This window comes from Cloeon dipterum, chromosome 4, assembly GCF_949628265.1.
Source record: "Cloeon dipterum chromosome 4, ieCloDipt1.1, whole genome shotgun sequence".
Taxonomy (NCBI): Eukaryota; Metazoa; Arthropoda; class Insecta; order Ephemeroptera; family Baetidae; genus Cloeon; species Cloeon dipterum.
The window spans coordinates 16,996,353-17,013,605 of NC_088789.1; the positions used below are offsets into that span (position 1 = coordinate 16,996,353).

General features: G+C 40.1%; 3 protein-coding genes across 3 annotated transcripts; all 3 read left to right on the forward strand.

Annotated features, from left to right (window-relative positions):
- Positions 1 to 1,493: 1,493 nt before the first annotated feature.
- LOC135943053 (uncharacterized) lies at positions 1,494 to 8,750 on the forward strand. Its single transcript, XM_065489444.1, has 6 exons — positions 1,494 to 1,624; positions 4,156 to 4,310; positions 4,623 to 5,167; positions 5,842 to 6,432; positions 6,798 to 7,018; positions 8,098 to 8,750. The coding sequence occupies exons 1-6, from the start codon at positions 1,602 to 1,604 to the stop codon at positions 8,273 to 8,275; spliced, it is 1,713 nt and encodes a 570-aa protein (XP_065345516.1). The 5' UTR covers positions 1,494 to 1,601; the 3' UTR covers positions 8,276 to 8,750.
- A 951-nt stretch (positions 8,751 to 9,701) lies between these two features.
- Positions 9,702 to 11,644, forward strand: LOC135942789 (uncharacterized). Its single transcript, XM_065489099.1, has 4 exons — positions 9,702 to 10,467; positions 10,708 to 10,898; positions 11,024 to 11,364; positions 11,423 to 11,644. Exons 2-4 carry the CDS (start codon positions 10,710 to 10,712, stop codon positions 11,535 to 11,537), a joined length of 645 nt encoding a protein of 214 aa, XP_065345171.1. The 5' UTR covers positions 9,702 to 10,467; positions 10,708 to 10,709; the 3' UTR covers positions 11,538 to 11,644.
- Positions 11,645 to 12,024: 380 nt separating this feature from the next.
- Xpd (general transcription and DNA repair factor IIH helicase subunit Xpd) lies at positions 12,025 to 16,524 on the forward strand. Its single transcript, XM_065491336.1, has 13 exons — positions 12,025 to 12,246; positions 12,417 to 12,516; positions 12,571 to 13,059; positions 13,116 to 13,239; positions 14,025 to 14,121; positions 14,172 to 14,305; positions 14,361 to 14,529; positions 14,578 to 14,766; positions 14,817 to 14,988; positions 15,499 to 15,954; positions 16,012 to 16,122; positions 16,172 to 16,270; positions 16,331 to 16,524. The coding sequence occupies exons 1-13, from the start codon at positions 12,242 to 12,244 to the stop codon at positions 16,469 to 16,471; spliced, it is 2,286 nt and encodes a 761-aa protein (XP_065347408.1). The 5' UTR covers positions 12,025 to 12,241; the 3' UTR covers positions 16,472 to 16,524.
- Positions 16,525 to 17,253: the final 729 nt, after the last annotated feature.

Here is a 17,253-nt window from a genome sequence, read left to right on the forward strand (position 1 = left end):
ACTTTTTCTCACGGTCTTTTGACATTTTCAAAATAAATAATTTCCTTCTGGCCGACCAATTTGTGCTATTTTATTTATAAATCTGGTCGCCCCGGTTGTTCATTATTCACTGCACAAATTGAGTTTGGATTCTCCTCGTTGCCTTCTAATCAACTTAATTATAATTACCTATCCATTCCACTAGTAATTGCGAAAATTTATTTTATACTTATGCTAAAATAGCATAGGGATATATTACAAACCCCATATTCTGTATTTAAATATTAAAACAGTAAAATACTTAAGTTAAATGCAGCCTTATAAATTATTGTTTTACTTTTTTAAGGGGGTTGGTGATTGTGGAAAGCACCCTTAAAACCCTTCGGCTGGTCTTGGGAGGTCAAGACGAGTTCAACGGTGTTCAGTTTATTGCAATTCTGTTGGTTAGAAGGTGGTTGGAGTTGACATGATTTTTCCAAAACAGAAAAAAATCGAAAAAACTTTCTAATTTCCAAAATATCTATTTTAAACTCAAATTTAAAGTTTTTACCTTGATCTAGGACTTTGAATTAGGTGATAGTTCCATCAGACTCGGCGAGAGGAATCCAAAATTTATATTTTTTTAAATTGGACCAGGGGAAGATAAAATACTGAGGTCTCAAAGTTTTCCAAAACTGCCCCGTAAAATCCGTAAAAATTAATATTTATGACGCATTCTGCAAGACTGATTTCTGCTATAAATTTCATGAGTTTGCTAGGCCTCATGAAAATTTAACACTCCAATCCGTCACATTTTATCTAAATATTCAAAATAGTTATTCATCGTTGGCGATTATTTAGAAAGCAAAAAAGAGCAAGTATTTTTATTATTTGCGTGGTAATCCGGTGCGGACAGCACGGCCGACCGTAAATTACAATTGGGCCGAAAATAATGCGATCGAGTAGGCGTCACTGGTCAAGGTGGACGCGCGCAGATTTTCTTTTCAGATGCTCCACTCGGCACTTTTAAATCTGGTCCATTTTCCTTATATATATATATCCGGAGCTGCGTTGGCAAATCTTGAAGGACCCGGTGCCATTTTTGTTTCCATTATTTATAAAGGACGTTGGAGACATAAACGTCGGCACGGGTAATGGCCCGGACCGCTAGACATAAATTCTGATAATTGACAATCGAGTGCGCGCGTCTACATATTTGGAACGCGCGGAGAGAGTCAAGTGCGTTAAAAGTCGACTCATTTTCGTTGAATTGCATAAGCAATCAGGAGGTGAAATTATTCCAGTTTGAGCGCCTTGCTTTTCTTAATTAGTGCCGCGCACGGATTAGCATGAAACGCGTGGTGCAGTTTGAAGGAAATTAATGAAGCCGATCATACCAAACGCACGCATTTTGACGCATACCAGCGGGGAGATTGTTTAGCCAAAGGGTTGTACAGTTCGTTGTCTCATCCGTCCACACCGAAGAAGCTTTATGAGAGGAATAGTGGGTCAGGAAAAGTGGGCTGGAAAGAGAGAGCCGGCACAGCTGAGATGCTCCTCCTTGCGCGAGTTTCGTTTAGACAGTCAGTCAGTCGGGTAAGCAGACGAAGTGAGGTTGTGCGAGCGCACTAAACTTGCCAAACATGACGGACCCTACGGATGTCAGGTGAGTTGCACTTAATTACAGGATATTAGTCAGTTTTATCAAAAGAGAGTACCAAAAAATATGTGAGTTGCAGTTCGTGAGCAGTTTTTTAATTCAAATTTATTGGCTTGATAAACGGATATAAATTTGGGGCCTAATAATTAAGCTTTTTTATTCTTATGTTAAATATTGTGAAAAAGGGAAAAATCTGAATCGCTCAAGCCTGTTGAAATCGTTCACGCTATAGAGATGAGTGGTTTATGCCCTAGAGCAATCGTTCAGAAAGTCGGTGAACCCGAAGACCCCCAAGATTTCCAAATTTAAAATGTGTAATGATTTTCAGACCAGCCAGTAATTTCTGTGCGGCCTGGACGCACGTGCTCTTTCAGCTCGTTGTAGTGGAAAAGATAAACTTAGTTTGTCTATATGCATTTGCAAATAATTTGCTAGAAAAGATCCTCCTCACTTAGCTTTAAGCGCGAACATTTGACACATTTTCGTTCACACGTTGATATGTTTATTTGGATAATTTTTTAAAATTAAATAACGCTAAAATCCTATAGAAAAATTCATGGAATTCCTTTAAACCCTTTTCCAGGTAAAATTTGACAATCAGCTGCACATACCGTTATGAAACTTTCCAAACCCTTTCTTGCACGTGAACAAAACGAAAATATTTAAAAGCCGGCAACAAAACGTTCTCAAACGGTAGTTTCGTGAAATTTATGAATGAAAAGTGTTACAATTGTGACTGAAATTCGTGTCGGCGTGAGTTTGATGAGAAAGGGAAACAACGCACATAACAACGACGAGATCGAGTCGCACCTGGAAGAGCGTTCTTGCACATACGTTTTTTCACGGTGTCTCATCACCTTCTTTTCTGCCGACCCACTGTATATCGATAATGAGAGTATCCCTATAAAACTTTCTCTGGCCTTCAGCCAAACGCGCTGAGAGTTCCTCTACACACATGCTGCTCGCTCAGCAGCAGCTGCTATATGCTGGAAATCAAATTTTCTCTTCTCTTTTGTGGTATGAAAGCAGAGCATAGAGGAAATTAATAAAAAAAACTCATTTCTTTTAATGTGTGAGAATGTGCTGTTGCAAGAACATAATGTAATGTAATACATTCCAAAATAGAACAATAATTATTATTATTTCCATTGTTCTGCGGCTGGCGGTTTGTTCCCCTCACAATCAATTCGTGAAATTGTATAGACTTCCATATCAGAAAAAATGGATTGCCGGAATTCATATTGCTCAATTTGCAAGGTTCAGACCGAAAACCGCCAAAGCAATGGTTTTTACATTGCACATCTTGTCGAATTCTCAATAGGGTTATCCGGCTGCTGAAACTAATTCAACCCCCAGGAATCGATTGGAACGGTCAAAAATTTAATCCCCGGGCTACTTTTAAGAGCGTTATTTAGCTGGTTAAAAGATAATTTACTTCATGGAAAAAAACGTGATTGGTTTATCATCCGTAAATATAGAATTTCCCAATTGGGTTAAAATCGGCAGAGCTAATGAGAGAGCAGAGGCGAACGAAAATCTGTGTCGCTTACGAATGTACACTTAACACGCGCGGCAGTCGCCTCTTCCTTTTCGGTCTAGAAATCGGAGAGGCAAAGCGAATAACGAATGGTTTCGCAGCACGCCTCGATTTTCCCTCTTGTTTTGTTTTCTTTACTCTCGGTTAATCCGATTCACCGAGCACCGCGGCGACGAATTTGGATGGAAATCAGACTCACTCCAGTTTTACTTTCTTGTGCGCTTTCCGTGCAGCACTCTTGTCATCGCGGCCGGGCCATGGATGGATGACACGCACTATTAATAGCGCCGCGTCAGGCGCGCAAATTATTTCTCTATGCCCTTGTTACCGCGAGTTCTGTGACCGCGTTAATTTTGAATATCACTCCCGCGAGTGAGGAAAAGGATTTGTTTACCTTTGCCACCGAAAGAGTAACTTTCTCGAACTCTGCAGCCGGCCGGCCGGTCGCGCGCTCATTAAAAAGGAATAAATGAAATCGACGCCATGAGTGAGGAAGGTGTGGGCGCCCTTTGAACCTTTCATACATATCCGATTTACTTTCTCAGCGCTTTTGCATCGAACGAATTCTAATAGAGCTGCAACCGCATAGGTCAGATACTGCAGCGAGCAGAAAATGTGTGTTAGGAGGAAGTGGATGTATAGGCCAAAGCACGGATTATCAATTATCATCAGCAGCCGTGCCGCTCCAACAATATTTATTTCCTGCTCTTGCCCTTCAAAAGCAGAGCGTGATTATGGAAGTCAAACGATCATCTACGCATTTTCCGCTTCTCAATTACTAAAAGGAGCATGAAAAGTGGTTTAGCTGGTGCGTTGAAAGTAAAACGTCTCGGAATTCCAATCTATGTGTTTATCATATTGGTCGTTAATTATGAAAGGAAAGTGGATGCACCTGCTATGTCTCGTTAGCGACGACTCATTGACGCATATTTTCTTCTCATTCACATTCTAGCTGTAAAAAAGTGCATCAAATTGAAATACCCTATCTCGTTGGTTTCAGGTTTAAGAAAATAATAGGAGTGGTAATTGTGCTCTTTACGGTTGCTGCTGCGTCCAACACGGAACAGCCCAAAGAGGATAAGGCCTTATCTGCGGCCGCACTGACCATCGCAAGGGCCCTGCAGCAGGAAGTTAAGGTCCCCAAACTTTTGACCAGTGAGTTCCTTTCGATTTAAGAAAAAAACCTTCAAAGTATAAATATTTCCCTCGTGGTTCAGTTTTGATTTGTTTATGAGGAGGGCGGCTTCTAGTACAGGTCAACCATTGCAGGGGTGACAAAAAATTAGCATGTTTTTGGCATATTTTAAAAACTAAAGTGTGAAAGGAGCCTAGATTTCTTGAATATAGACAGAGAGGGCTTTTTATTAATCTAATTTTTATTGATTCTAATTAAAATAGAGTTATTACGAATTAATAATCAACTGCGTTTATTTTTTATGTGAAAATTACTAACTTAAATAAAAACAGTTGCTGAGAACGGTGAGGAGACGGAGGAGTACAAACTGCATGGCGCCACCCTGGTGGTGAAGCGCTCGAGAGCGCCGGAATCGTTTAAAAAGGAGGCCGTGCCGAAACCGGTCCAAGTGACCTCGCGACTGCTCAATATCAAGGACGAGGCGAGCGCCGCCGCGAGCAGCCGGTCTGGCCGCCAGATGACCATCGACTCTGATGGCATCCCCGTGATCACGGGTGTGCGCGTGCCGGATGACGAGCATGACCGCACGCACACCTACCGCAACGCGCGCGTCATCAAGAACATGTTGGTGCCCTACGACGCCCCTCAGCAGCAACAGCAGCAGCAGCAGCGCCGTGCGCGCAAGACCAGCGACCTGGACGCCAACGCCATCAGGCCGACGGTGCTGGACCAGGGACCAACGGCCGTGAGAGCCCCCATCCTGCAGTACGCTCACCCAGAACTCGGCGCCCAGCAGGTTACGTTCATGGCCCGCGAAGCTGACGTCGCTAAACAGGTGGACCAGGCGCCTGTTTACTTCGCTAAGGATAATCCTCAGGTAAAATTAGAGCAAATTTCAAGCAGAAGAAGAGAGCAGAAAAACGAGATTAAATTTAGCATGAAGATCAATATTATTTGTAAAAATGAACTCCAGATTTGAGTTCCTGGTGACTGAGAAAACTTCTGAATCAACCTCAAAAACGCCAAATTTTGTTTTAGTTTAATTAGCTTAAAAGCTCACACTCGGGGCTTTTGAGGGGAAATGCAGATCTCCATCACCATTTACCACCTAGATTAAGCATAAAATAATTGCAATGAATCTAGCTGAGATAAAATTTGACTTAAAATTGGGGAAATTTACTCGAACCATCAACTTGCCTGGCAAAAATTTCACGTTTTTCCAACTTTGACCGCGATTATCTCAAGAAGGACGAAAAACATAGCACATTTTTCTATTTTAATATTAAAAGACGCAAATTTTTGATATCTCAAATTTAAAAATTTTTGTTCTCCGATATGAGGAAATTTTTTAAAATATTAACTCGAAATGTTGTGAGCTTGAACCGTAGTAAAGTTGTTGGGCATAATCAGTTGGACATTTTGATCAAGAATATTTTAATCTCTACAAAAACTTAAGTTTTCCATAAAGTTCCTTTCCAAAATATTGTTGTTTTACTCCTCACAGAATTTTTCACGATATTTTTAATTAATCTTTTCAACCCTTTATTTTAGGACATCCACAACGACCACAGCCCCTACTCGTACGAACCAGCCTACGAAGCCGCCAAGCCGTACGACCTGCCCAAATTCGCGGCCAACAAGGCTCCGAAGAAGACTCTGCCCTACCAGTTCAACGATGACGGCCTGGACGTGTACAAGTACCGCTACAAGAACAAGGGCTACAAGTACGTGCCAGAGCAGAGCAGCGGAAGCTACGCGACCTACTATTCTCCTGTGGACGACTCGCGACCTTTCTGGCTGCGCTTCGGCGACCTGATCCGCGACAACGTGCAGACCGGCTACATAAGGATGACCGAGTTTGCGCGTCCAATGGTCGAGCCGATCATGTCCGCCACGCAGTCCATCGGTGCCAACCTCGGCTTCCCTGGCAAACGGGCCCAGGAGAAGGTTGGAGTCGCTGCACCCCTGCTCGCTGGACCCGTTGCGTTCGCCCCCGCCATCGGACTCGTGGCCGGCGGTGCCGCCCTTGGACTCGGAGCCGCTGCCATCTCTAGGATGCTCGAGACCACACAGGTCGATTATGGAAAAAGCAGGTCGAGGAGATCGCTCGTCACTGGAGGGTCGCCTCTCATCAACTTCCAGGTAATTTTATTTTCATGCATTCTTAAAAAGCAAATTTTTTTCGAAAAAAATAGGCAATTGCACATTATCTCTATCATAAAAGCCCTTTATTGAAAGATAGAGTTCATTTTTATCAATAAAAAAATGTTTAATAACAATTTAATCAATTTTTTACCATAAAATTGCGTCAACTGTTAAATTCAGGGGGCATTTAAAAGATTTTAAACATATCTTACATTTTTTTTATTTTTTTTCATTAAATGCAACCCACAGGGAAATTAATTTAAATGAAATGAATTTTATTGTATCTTCTATTAGGTTTTGTCGTTTAAAAACACGCGCATGTGTGACAAATTACGAATGATACCCAATTTTGGAAATTACAGAACCGTAACAGCAATGAAGAAGATGTCATGTTCTCCAACATGGTTAACGCCATGCAGGGACAGCAGCCGGACAGCTTCCTTGCTCAACTCTCAAAATACGGCCACAACAGCTGGAGCGAAGACACGCCGTGCGCCAAGCGCATTTTCTGCGATGTCATGACGCAACAGTCAGGCGACTCGATCATCCTCATGGAGAAGAAAATGGGCACATTCCTATCCTTGTGAGTTGAATACATTAATACGACTTTTGATTTCATCTGAAGTATTCCATCCTTTTCTAAAATGTGCATGTGAGAAATGCGCGTGCTGGCTCTTCTCGCGAGCGAGAGGTGAAAGCCCTCTCTCAAAACAGGCTAATCCCGTCGCGCGCACTTTCACATTCATTGCCATTTATTTAGCCGGCAGATTCCTAAGCTGCGTGCGTGCAACCTGTTGAATTTTTAGCAAAGTACTCACTCAACTCTCTATCGTAGAAACTTAAATATAAGAGGATTTTTGGAGGGGATCGATGGTTTAACTCTTCCCTTTTCTAATTAAATTAAACAGTGACTCATAGTTGCCTCCTCTAGCTTGGTAGCAAAATTAAATTCAAATTATGAAAATTAAATTAGCAAATCATTTATTTGAGTAATTTGCATATATTTTTAATTACTCAAAAGGCATTGGCCAAATAAAATAGGAATTTAATTTTTTCAATGAAATTAATATCATGTGACACCATTTTTTTTACCAAAACTAGAGAAATTCCTTTAGTAAATCACTTTTGCCATTCTGCTACCGATAAGTGGAAACCCGATTTTTTGGCGTCTACTTGTAGCTGAAGAGTTAGCTTATGGTCATAAATCTACATTGGGGTAATTGTTGTTTATACAAACAACCAAATATGCGCATCGGATTTGGTTCTTTTGAAATTTACAGCTGGAAGTTTTTGCATTTATTTCCATGTTAACAATACACAATGAGTAAGAATCCCGCTGTCGTAAATATAATGTAGCTTTCTTATGGAGATGCGGGATATTACATACCACCCAAAATTATAATAGGATTGAAAAACAATTTTTGGGAAAAATGTGTTTGGCAACTTTTTTAAGTCCTCTTGTCTCTCTTTAAGGTCATAAACGAAAACCAAGCCTTGCCGAAACGTGCATATGTTTTGCTGTGCCAAACTTTATTCTTCACATTATGTATATTTCTTAAACCTTTACTATAGCTAGAATTTAATAAACTCGTGATTTTTCCAGTTCCAGTTTCAAACATCCATTTCAAGTCTATGAGATCTAAAATACTGATATTGTTTCAGTGTCAACCCGAGCGTGGCGCGAATGCTTTCGAACCACATGAACGACGTGATGGACGCCGTCCGGAGGCAGGACTGCTCTCAATTCACCTGCGAGGCTGAATCGAGAAGGCGACGTATGGGCGTCGGCGTGAGCGAGTTTGCCTTCCAGCCCAGGGCAGCGGTTGCAGGCCCCAGATAAAGAAAATATGTGTATCGAAAGAGTCAGTGCACGAGCGCATGAAACGCACCTTGCGAAGGATTGCGTTATGAATGTAAACCGCCGTCCCGTCGAGGGGAAAATTCGAAAAATTCCAGCTGCTGCACAACTACAATTATTATTGTTACTTAAAAATGTTTTGGAAAAACTATTCAAACCATCAGGTACACATCTACATGTGCATTTATAGAGGAAAGTTACAGATCACGATATTTATACTATGTAAACTATAATGAACCCAGAACAGTTTAAAATAAGCATTTTCTTGAGGTGCCAAGCGTTATGCTCATAAGCAAACAGGAACTGGAAAAGTGTGATTGAGTTTTACTATCACAAACGTGGGCTAATGTATTTGTATGAATCGAGTGAGTGTTTTTTATTGTTAAGTTTGTACATAATAGCTACCCAACATCTACTCTGAACAATTTTTAATAAAATTTTATAAGATGTGGAGAGATCCGAGTGTTTTATTACAAAAAATTTAACCCCGTTCGCGGGATAAACTTGTCTACACACCATATTATATAAAATGATATTTCAGCTAAAAAATAATTTTTGCTGCATAGGGAACTGATTGTGAGAAAAAATTAATCAGTACTGAAAAATAATTTTTAATATTGGGGATATTGGAAAAATCTACTAAAAATTTCCAGTTTTGAAGGTTCAATTTCTGAGAAAATCGGCTCCAAAGTTTTGATGCAAATCAAGCTACGAGCACTGCCTCCTTGTTGTAAAATTGTAAAATCACGATTTATTTTGCTAGGAGGGAAATTTAGCACGCATACTTTGCACATCTTTGGATAAATTGCGACAAGAGGAATCGAAATCAAGCAAAAATATTAATGACAGTACTCTTTTTTTTAAAAAAAAAATCGGGTATTTCTGAAATTGAACTATTGTACTTGGTCCTGATTTATTTCACACTGTTAAGATTATTAATTAATAAACTAATTGTTTTGCAAAACACAATTATTATTGTTATTTCCAATCCAAGACAAATTGTTAATATTTTTTTCCAATTTCAAAAGAAGAAGTTTGTGTTTTAACCAATTTCCAGGTGGTCAAAAGTTATGCACCGTCTACCATCACACCTTTTTATTACTCGGAGTCTTTTGAGCCAAGCGTTTTTTTGCTTGCTCAAAACAGAAGGTGAACCAAATAGGCATTTTTTGATATTTCACTGTCAGCCAGCCGCCACATTGCGCGCCGTGCCACAGGGAAATTTTTAGATCGCGTGGATAGCCTCTCATCGCATGGAGATAATTAATTACTGCTGCGCCTGCCACGCCAGCTGCCGGTTAAAGAGTTAAAAAATTGCCAATCCTTTCCTAAAAATGAAAAATGGCACTGAAAAACTTCACTTAAAAATACTCGCAAATTATAGGTGCGCCGAGTGATTTGTAGCAAAAACGTTTGTGTTCTCTGGTTCGTGCCAATTTCAAATTATATTTTGGTGAGTGGTGTAGCTGTGAGGGATCATCCTCCTTTATCGGAAACTGCTTGGAGACGATTTTCTTGGAAATTTACATCAAAAATCCAACAGTGTGCGAATTATGGGGTAGATTTCACTTTAGGCAAAATAAATCGTGATTACTAATGCATGCACACTTTAGAGCCGATTTTCTCAGAAATTTAATCGGCATCCTGGGGAAATTTTAGCTATTTCCCAATTTTCACAGAATATTTAGGATAAAAATTTTCTTTCAGAGTTTTTCACTACTAATATCCACATTAATAAAATAATTTCCCCTCATGCAGTAATGTGAGTGTGAGACGTACGCCTGCTTGAGCAAATTTTTGCATAATCCCAATTCACATTATGCACGTGTTAAGAAATGAAAGTGTTCATGACGCGAAAAGGAAGTTTGAAGATGCTCTCGCACAATGCATTCAGCAAAAATTGGACATTGTGACATGCGGCAGATAAAACAATAGCTCGAATGCGACATTATTTGCGCACGCAAAACCGTTCCGTGAGTGCATGCGTTGCTCCAAAGAGTGCCGGAGACAAGTCTAAAACTTTTGCTTTTTTGCGTGTCCTCACAATGGACGCATTGTTGCAAGGACGTGAGGCGCGACCGGCTGAGTCTTTAAAGTGACTCGCGCCCTCCTCAACGTCTACAGTGCTGTCTCAGACTCCGTTCGCGACTGTCGCGGCTGCCATACACCAAAAGGTGAGTTTTTTTTAATATCTTGATGAATGTGAAAATTCCTGGAAGATTATTTTAAACACGTATGGAAGTGACAGGAGTAAAGTGGATCTCCATTAATAGCTATTTTTAACCAACATTTTTTATGAATAAAATTAATTACCGTAGAGCTCTTGAAATAAGTTTTATTTAACTTGGTTTATACTTATTCTAAGCAGACTCTATTAATTTAAAAAAAAATAACAAAAATTTTACTCACAATAGTGATGGCGCGGGCTCTTGGACAGAGCGTGTTGGCGGTGGTGCTCGGCTATTTGGTGGTTGTTGGCGCTACTCATCAAAATGACGTGGAGCCGGCACGAGATGGGAAGCAGATTGACCTGCATGGGTCTCCCACAACAATGATCGCCAATATGGCCAGGGAACTGATCACCAAGTCGTACTCTAACAGCCAGGTGATAACACTGCAGATTTAAATTTTGCTTCAAACTTAATTTATGCAAGGTTTCCTTGTTAATTTAAGAATTCAGTTCCCTTCACATTTAACAGGAAAATAAATTTGGAACAATCGAAATTTCAGGTGCTGAGCTTGAACCTGAGCAATGTGCTCATCTTGTTGCTGATCAAGGCAGTGCTTTTCGCAATCAGCCAGTATAGTACGGGTGGGCGGCCGTTCGGAGGCCTGCTGGGCCGCTCGGGCCCCTACATGCCGCCCATCGACTCGCAGCCGCGCACCCTCGACCGGTCCGACGCGTACGGCGCCGAGCGCGAAACCCTGCTGGTGCTCAGCTACCTGCGAGGGGAGGCCTTCGGCAACTACGAGTGCCTCAACATGGTGGCCTGCGAGGACCCTGACGGCAAGGCGCCCAGGTACCTCGAGGCTGCGCGCATGCTGCTCAAGGGGGCAAGGGTTATAAGCCCGTAAGTCCCAATTTTTTATTCTTAAAGTTTTTTTTAATTTAATTGTGATTTTCTGCAGAATTATGCCGGTGAGTCCACGTTACGAAGGCATTGTCGAGGGTTTGGAGAAGGCGGTAAAACACGGAGCTGCAGGTGGCAACTGCAACCATTACAAATGCGACTTGCAGAATTAAACGCGCGCATCAAAATATTTAATTTATTTTATATAAATGTATGAGCGTTTTTTGTATTGACCTTGTACAATAAATAAAAATTATCGGGCCATTTTATATAAATTTTACTGATGATTCTTAATTTATTATAGATTATATTGGATGGTTTTAAGCATTTAAGGAGTAAAGTGGAGAATAAATAAAAATTAAGTAGCATAAATTATGTTCACTTGTTGATCATGCCATGACAGTTAGAAGCTCAGAAAAAAATATTCAACAGCCTAAAATTCGCAGCCCAATAGACATTTTCGTCTGTCGCCGATTAAGGATTTTAATTAGCATGTGCAGAAGATCATCTCATATTTCTCTATTGAATGAACGTGAAAGCGTAGCAAGAAGAGTAGTAGTCTGCCAGAGCAGTGGGGGTCAGAGCACATGATTCCCCTCCCTTCCTTTTTATACACCAGCTCACCGCCCACCAGCCGGCGAAAGCAAAACACAACAAAACGTTGATGTGCGTGTGCTTGCTTACGGCCCATGTGCTTTTATCATTCCTACCTTTTCTACTCAAGAAAATTGAAGGTTCAGGGAACTGCAAAGCTATTAAGCATCTATATTACTTGATTGAAAAGGATGTCTACAGTTTGCTGCAAATAAGACTGAATAAGACCATCCTCCCCGGTGTCTGTTAGTTTCCCACGGAGCAAGAAAATTTGGACGCGAAAATGAGGTAAGTACAGGAAGACGAGTAACACACTGCTCTCGTTTATTTTTTATTGACACTTTCAAGATGAGTCGTCATTCTCGATAGTTTGTACTCTTTGTTCCGTTCGAAACATGAAAACAAATGGATAAATCATAATATATGTTATGTAAATCTGCAATTTTGGTCAATTTCAGACTCGACATTGAAGGCCTTATCGTGCACTTTCCCTACGAGTATATCTACCCTGAGCAGTATTCTTACATGGTTGAGCTGAAAAGGGCGATCGATGCAAAGGTTGTGTTCCACGTGACTTTTATTTTGGTTAAAATAAACTCTTGCTCCTCACAGGGTCACTGCTTGCTGGAAATGCCTTCAGGCACTGGAAAGACAGTATCTCTTCTCGCGTTGATCGTGGCCTACATGAGGCAGTATCCCAGTGAACTCTGCAAACTGGTCTACTGCTCTCGAACTGTGCCTGAAATCGAGAAGGTGCTGGAGGAACTGCGTCGGCTACTGCAGTACTACGAGGAGCAGTTTAAAGAAAAGATTCCAATCACGGGCGTAGTGCTCAGCTCGAGGAAAAACCTGTGCATCCACAAGGACGTGCGTCAGGAGAAGGATGGCAAGATCGTGGACGGCAGGTGCCACAACCTGACAGCGTCGCACGTGCGCGAGCGTCACTTGACTGACGACTCAGTCCCTGTCTGCACCTACTTTGAGGATTTTGAGGACTACGGAAATGAAAGTTATCTCGAACCAGGCGTCTACACCCTTGATGATTTGAAAAGCTACGGTGCTAAGAAAGGCTGGTGCCCTTACTTCATCGCCAGACACGCTGTGAGATCTTTTTATTATCCCAGTTTGAATGTAAATTTATATTCTGGATTTTGCAGGTTTCATATGCGAACATTGTGGTTTACAGTTACCATTACCTGCTTGACCCAAAAATTGCCGAGATCGTATCTAAGGACATTCCGAAAAACTCTGTTGTTGTTTTTGACGAGGCTCACAATATTGGTATTTAATGATGTTAATTATGAAATTTAGACAGATTTCAAAACGCAATTTAATTTTTCCTACTACCATCCAGATTTTTTTTGGTATGGTGTTAGGGTGCTAAAAAGAGCTGTCGATATTACCAAATTTTCCAGAAATTTGTTATACAGTTTTTCTTGAGGATCTCAGTGAAATATGGAGAAAATTGCCGTTCACAAATATGTCACAAGCTCTAATGGTCCAAGAATATCAAATTTTGTGCCAAGAGATGCCTATTATAACAGCCCACAACTAACCACTTTTTTTCTGAAACCTGAGTAATACTTGGCTATATTTTTAATTTTTGAAAACTAAAAAAATAGCATTTTATATTTACTGATAATGGGATAAAATTTTGCCCTAAGATTGTGAAAATTTCTAGCCATGTTACGTTCACTTGGGGCAACATTTAATCCCATCCTTAAAAATTGAATATCATTCAAATTTGGTAAATTCCATAAATAGTGGGTTAAATTTAAAAGTTTAGAGGCATTTTTGGCACAAGTTCAATGTTCTAGCCCCATTAGAACTCGAGATATTCTCATTTTCAAGAACGCCAAAAGGCCCATTTCACCAGAATTTCGGAAAATAAGAAAATATACTGCTGTAGAATTTTTCAGCAAACATGGTTATGGTTATTTCGACACTTTAATGCCAAAAATTCAGGATGGTAGTAACAGAAAATAAAAATTGCAGACCAGGATAAATCTCTTGGAAATACCCTCCTGTATCTTATTGTTCTCCTAATTATGGATTTTATTTTTCAGACAATGTTTGCATTGATTCTATGAGCGTGAAAATCACAAAGAGGATTATTGAAAGAGCTTCTGCTAATCTACTGGACTTGGCAAAAACCATCAGACAGTAAGATCTTTTAAAAATATTTCGCTAGCCACTATGTTGACTTTATTTAGCATGAAAGAAGTTGGTCCAAGAAGGCTGACAGAAGAATATCAGAGGATGGTAGATGGTCTTAGAGAAACGCAGCAGGCGCGAGAAACAGATATGGTGTTGGCCAACCCTGTTTTACCTGACCAAATTCTACAAGGTATACTATTACAATTAAAATAACACTTTGAATTTTAATTTATGAACATCTGCAGAGGCGATCCCCGGAAACATCCGAGATGCTGAGCATTTTGTTGGATTCCTACGCAGATTTGTCGAGTATTTGAAGATTAGGCTTAGAGTGCAGTTTGTCGTGCAAGAGAGCCCAGCTGGGTTTCTAAAAGATATAATGCAGAAAGTTTGCATTGACAGAAAGCCACTGAGGTGCGATTTGCTATGATTTTTAGAAACATTACTTAAAATTTACATCAGATTTGCAGCTGAGCGTCTGGCGTCACTCTTGAAAACCCTCGAAATCGCTGACCAGACTGACTTTTCAGCATTAGTGGTTGTGTCCCATTTAGCTACTCTGGTGTCAACATACACTAAAGGCTTCATCATCATTGTCGAACCATTTGAGGATAAAACGCCAAACATTCCAAATCCAATCCTCCATTTCCGGTAGGGTTAAATTTTGAATGTATTTCTGATTCATTGAAAACTTGTTACAGCTGTCTAGATGCGTCCATTGCGGTGAAACCAATTTTTGATCGGTTTCAAACTGTCGTCATTACCTCAGGCACACTCTCTCCTCTGGACATGTACCCAAAAATCCTGGATTTCCAACCTAAAGTCATGACGTCCTTCTCAATGACTTTGGCCAGACCCTGCTTACTGCCAATGGTAAATAGCAATTAGGATTTAAAAAGTATGGGATTCAAAGCAAAATAATTAGATTTTGTCGGTTGATTTATTTATTGGTTTGGAGGGATTTCCAAACATTTTTAACAATATTTAATTTCTCTTTAATGATACATATAGAACATTTTTGTCCTTATTTTAAGATGATTCATATTCCTGAAGAATATCGTGCTTCAGATACGGATAAAAAGGTATTAGAAAAAACACTTGACACCCTGTTGTCTAGGTCCTCAAATTTTGCGGTATTTTGAAAAGGCGATTTCTTTCAGAAATTCACATTTGCTTGTATTGAGGTAGATAAAATATTTGACAAGAGTGTTCTACATATTTGATAACAGGTCAATTTTTGTGCAGCTTTCAAGCGACTGACACAAATTTGGTTTCCCCATAGGCTGAATTTGAGTAAAGCTATCTTTGTCAGAACTGAGCGTTCTTGATGTTGTTTCCAACTAAAAGATCGCAACCCTTAAAGTATATTCTTTCTATTACCAGATTGTATCCAAAGGCAACGATCAAGTGGCGATTTCGTCAAAGTTCGAGAGTCGAGAGGACCAATCCGTGGTTCGAAACTACGGCCAGCTGCTGGTGGAGATCGTCAAGATTGTGCCAGACGGTGTGGTTTGCTTCTTCACTTCCTACCTGTACCTTGAGAGCGTGGTGGCCGCGTGGTACGATCAGGGCATCGTGACCACCCTGCAGAGGCACAAACTGCTGTTCATTGAGACTCAAGACCCTGCAGAGACAAGCCTGGCATTGCTCAATTACATCAAAGCCTGTGAACGCGGCAGGGGCGCGATTTTGCTGTCGGTGGCGCGAGGAAAGGTCAGCGAGGGAGTTGACTTCGACCACCACCTCGGCAGGGCCGTGGTCATGATTGGAATCCCGTATGTGTACACGCAGTCGAGGATTCTCAAAGCCCGCCTCGAGTATTTGAGGGACACATTTCAGGTTTGGCCTTTGAATTGCATATATTTTTTAAACAAATATTTACTCTGTGCATTTTAGATTAGGGAGAATGATTTTCTGACGTTTGACGCTATGAGACACGCCGCTCAGTGCGTTGGAAGAGCTATCAGAGGCAAAACTGATTATGGCATTATGATATTTGCTGATAAGGTATTGTTTAAGTGAATAGATCGTATATTTTTTAAAATATTTTTAATAGCGGTTTTCGAGTGAAGACAAAAGGTCGAAACTACCTAGATGGATACAAGAATATCTTACTGACAACCTTGTCAACTTATCGACTGAAGAATCGATTCAGGTTAAATTGAGAAAAAAGACATGAAGGAATTTGATAAATAACACTGTAAAAATATTTTAGTGTGCGAAGAGATGGCTGAAGCAGATGGCCCAGCCATTCACAAGAGAGGATCAGCTGGGAATTTCACTTTTGACTCTAGAACAGTTGCAGAAAGAAGGTGTCGAGAATATTCAGCAGAAAGCCCGCCAGAAGATCAAATAATATTGTAATCTAACATTTAGATTTTTGAATAAAATTTCATTAAAATAATTAAATTAATTGTTATATTTTTATTTCAATTTACAATAGAGTGAGTTCAGGAACTATTTTAAACACTATTGATGGAAAATTGCCATTATGTTTTTCACATTAGTTGTTGAATACAAATAGGCTTAAGCTTATGGGAAAAATAGTTATTCCCCGGTAATTGAAACACTCGTCATAATGCAGGATATCTCGGTCGTTAGTTAAGATATCGGGGTGACATATCCGCCTTTCTGTGTAGCTTATTAACTTAACGTTGAAAAAAATTAAAACCAGGCTTCATCCTCGCTTTTTTTTAATTTCGTCGTTTTAATTCTCGGCCAGTTTCAACGTCGGACGACGAGGATGAAGCCTGGTTTTATTTTTTCTCAACATGAAAACAACCTCGAGTGGTCGCCTATTTCAAAATGTATTAACTTACCTTAAAGATTTTGTTAGGTCACTAAATTAAGGTTAAAATTTTTCAATATATTGTGCAATTGAGTACCTATTTTTCATATTATGTACAAATTTTGCTCATTAACGACACCTTGGAAATTTTTTGAATGGTACATTGCGTCATTTATGATAAAATTTTGGTCGCAAACATCGGAGCATGTGCTCGAACATTAGCAGCAAACTAATATCTTTACTCCTTATATAGTTATAAAAATAATAATAAGGAGAATTCATCCTCTGAAAAGCAATGTGATTGCAAAGATCAACTTCCAAATTTGTTAATGAAATTGTTCAATTTGTAT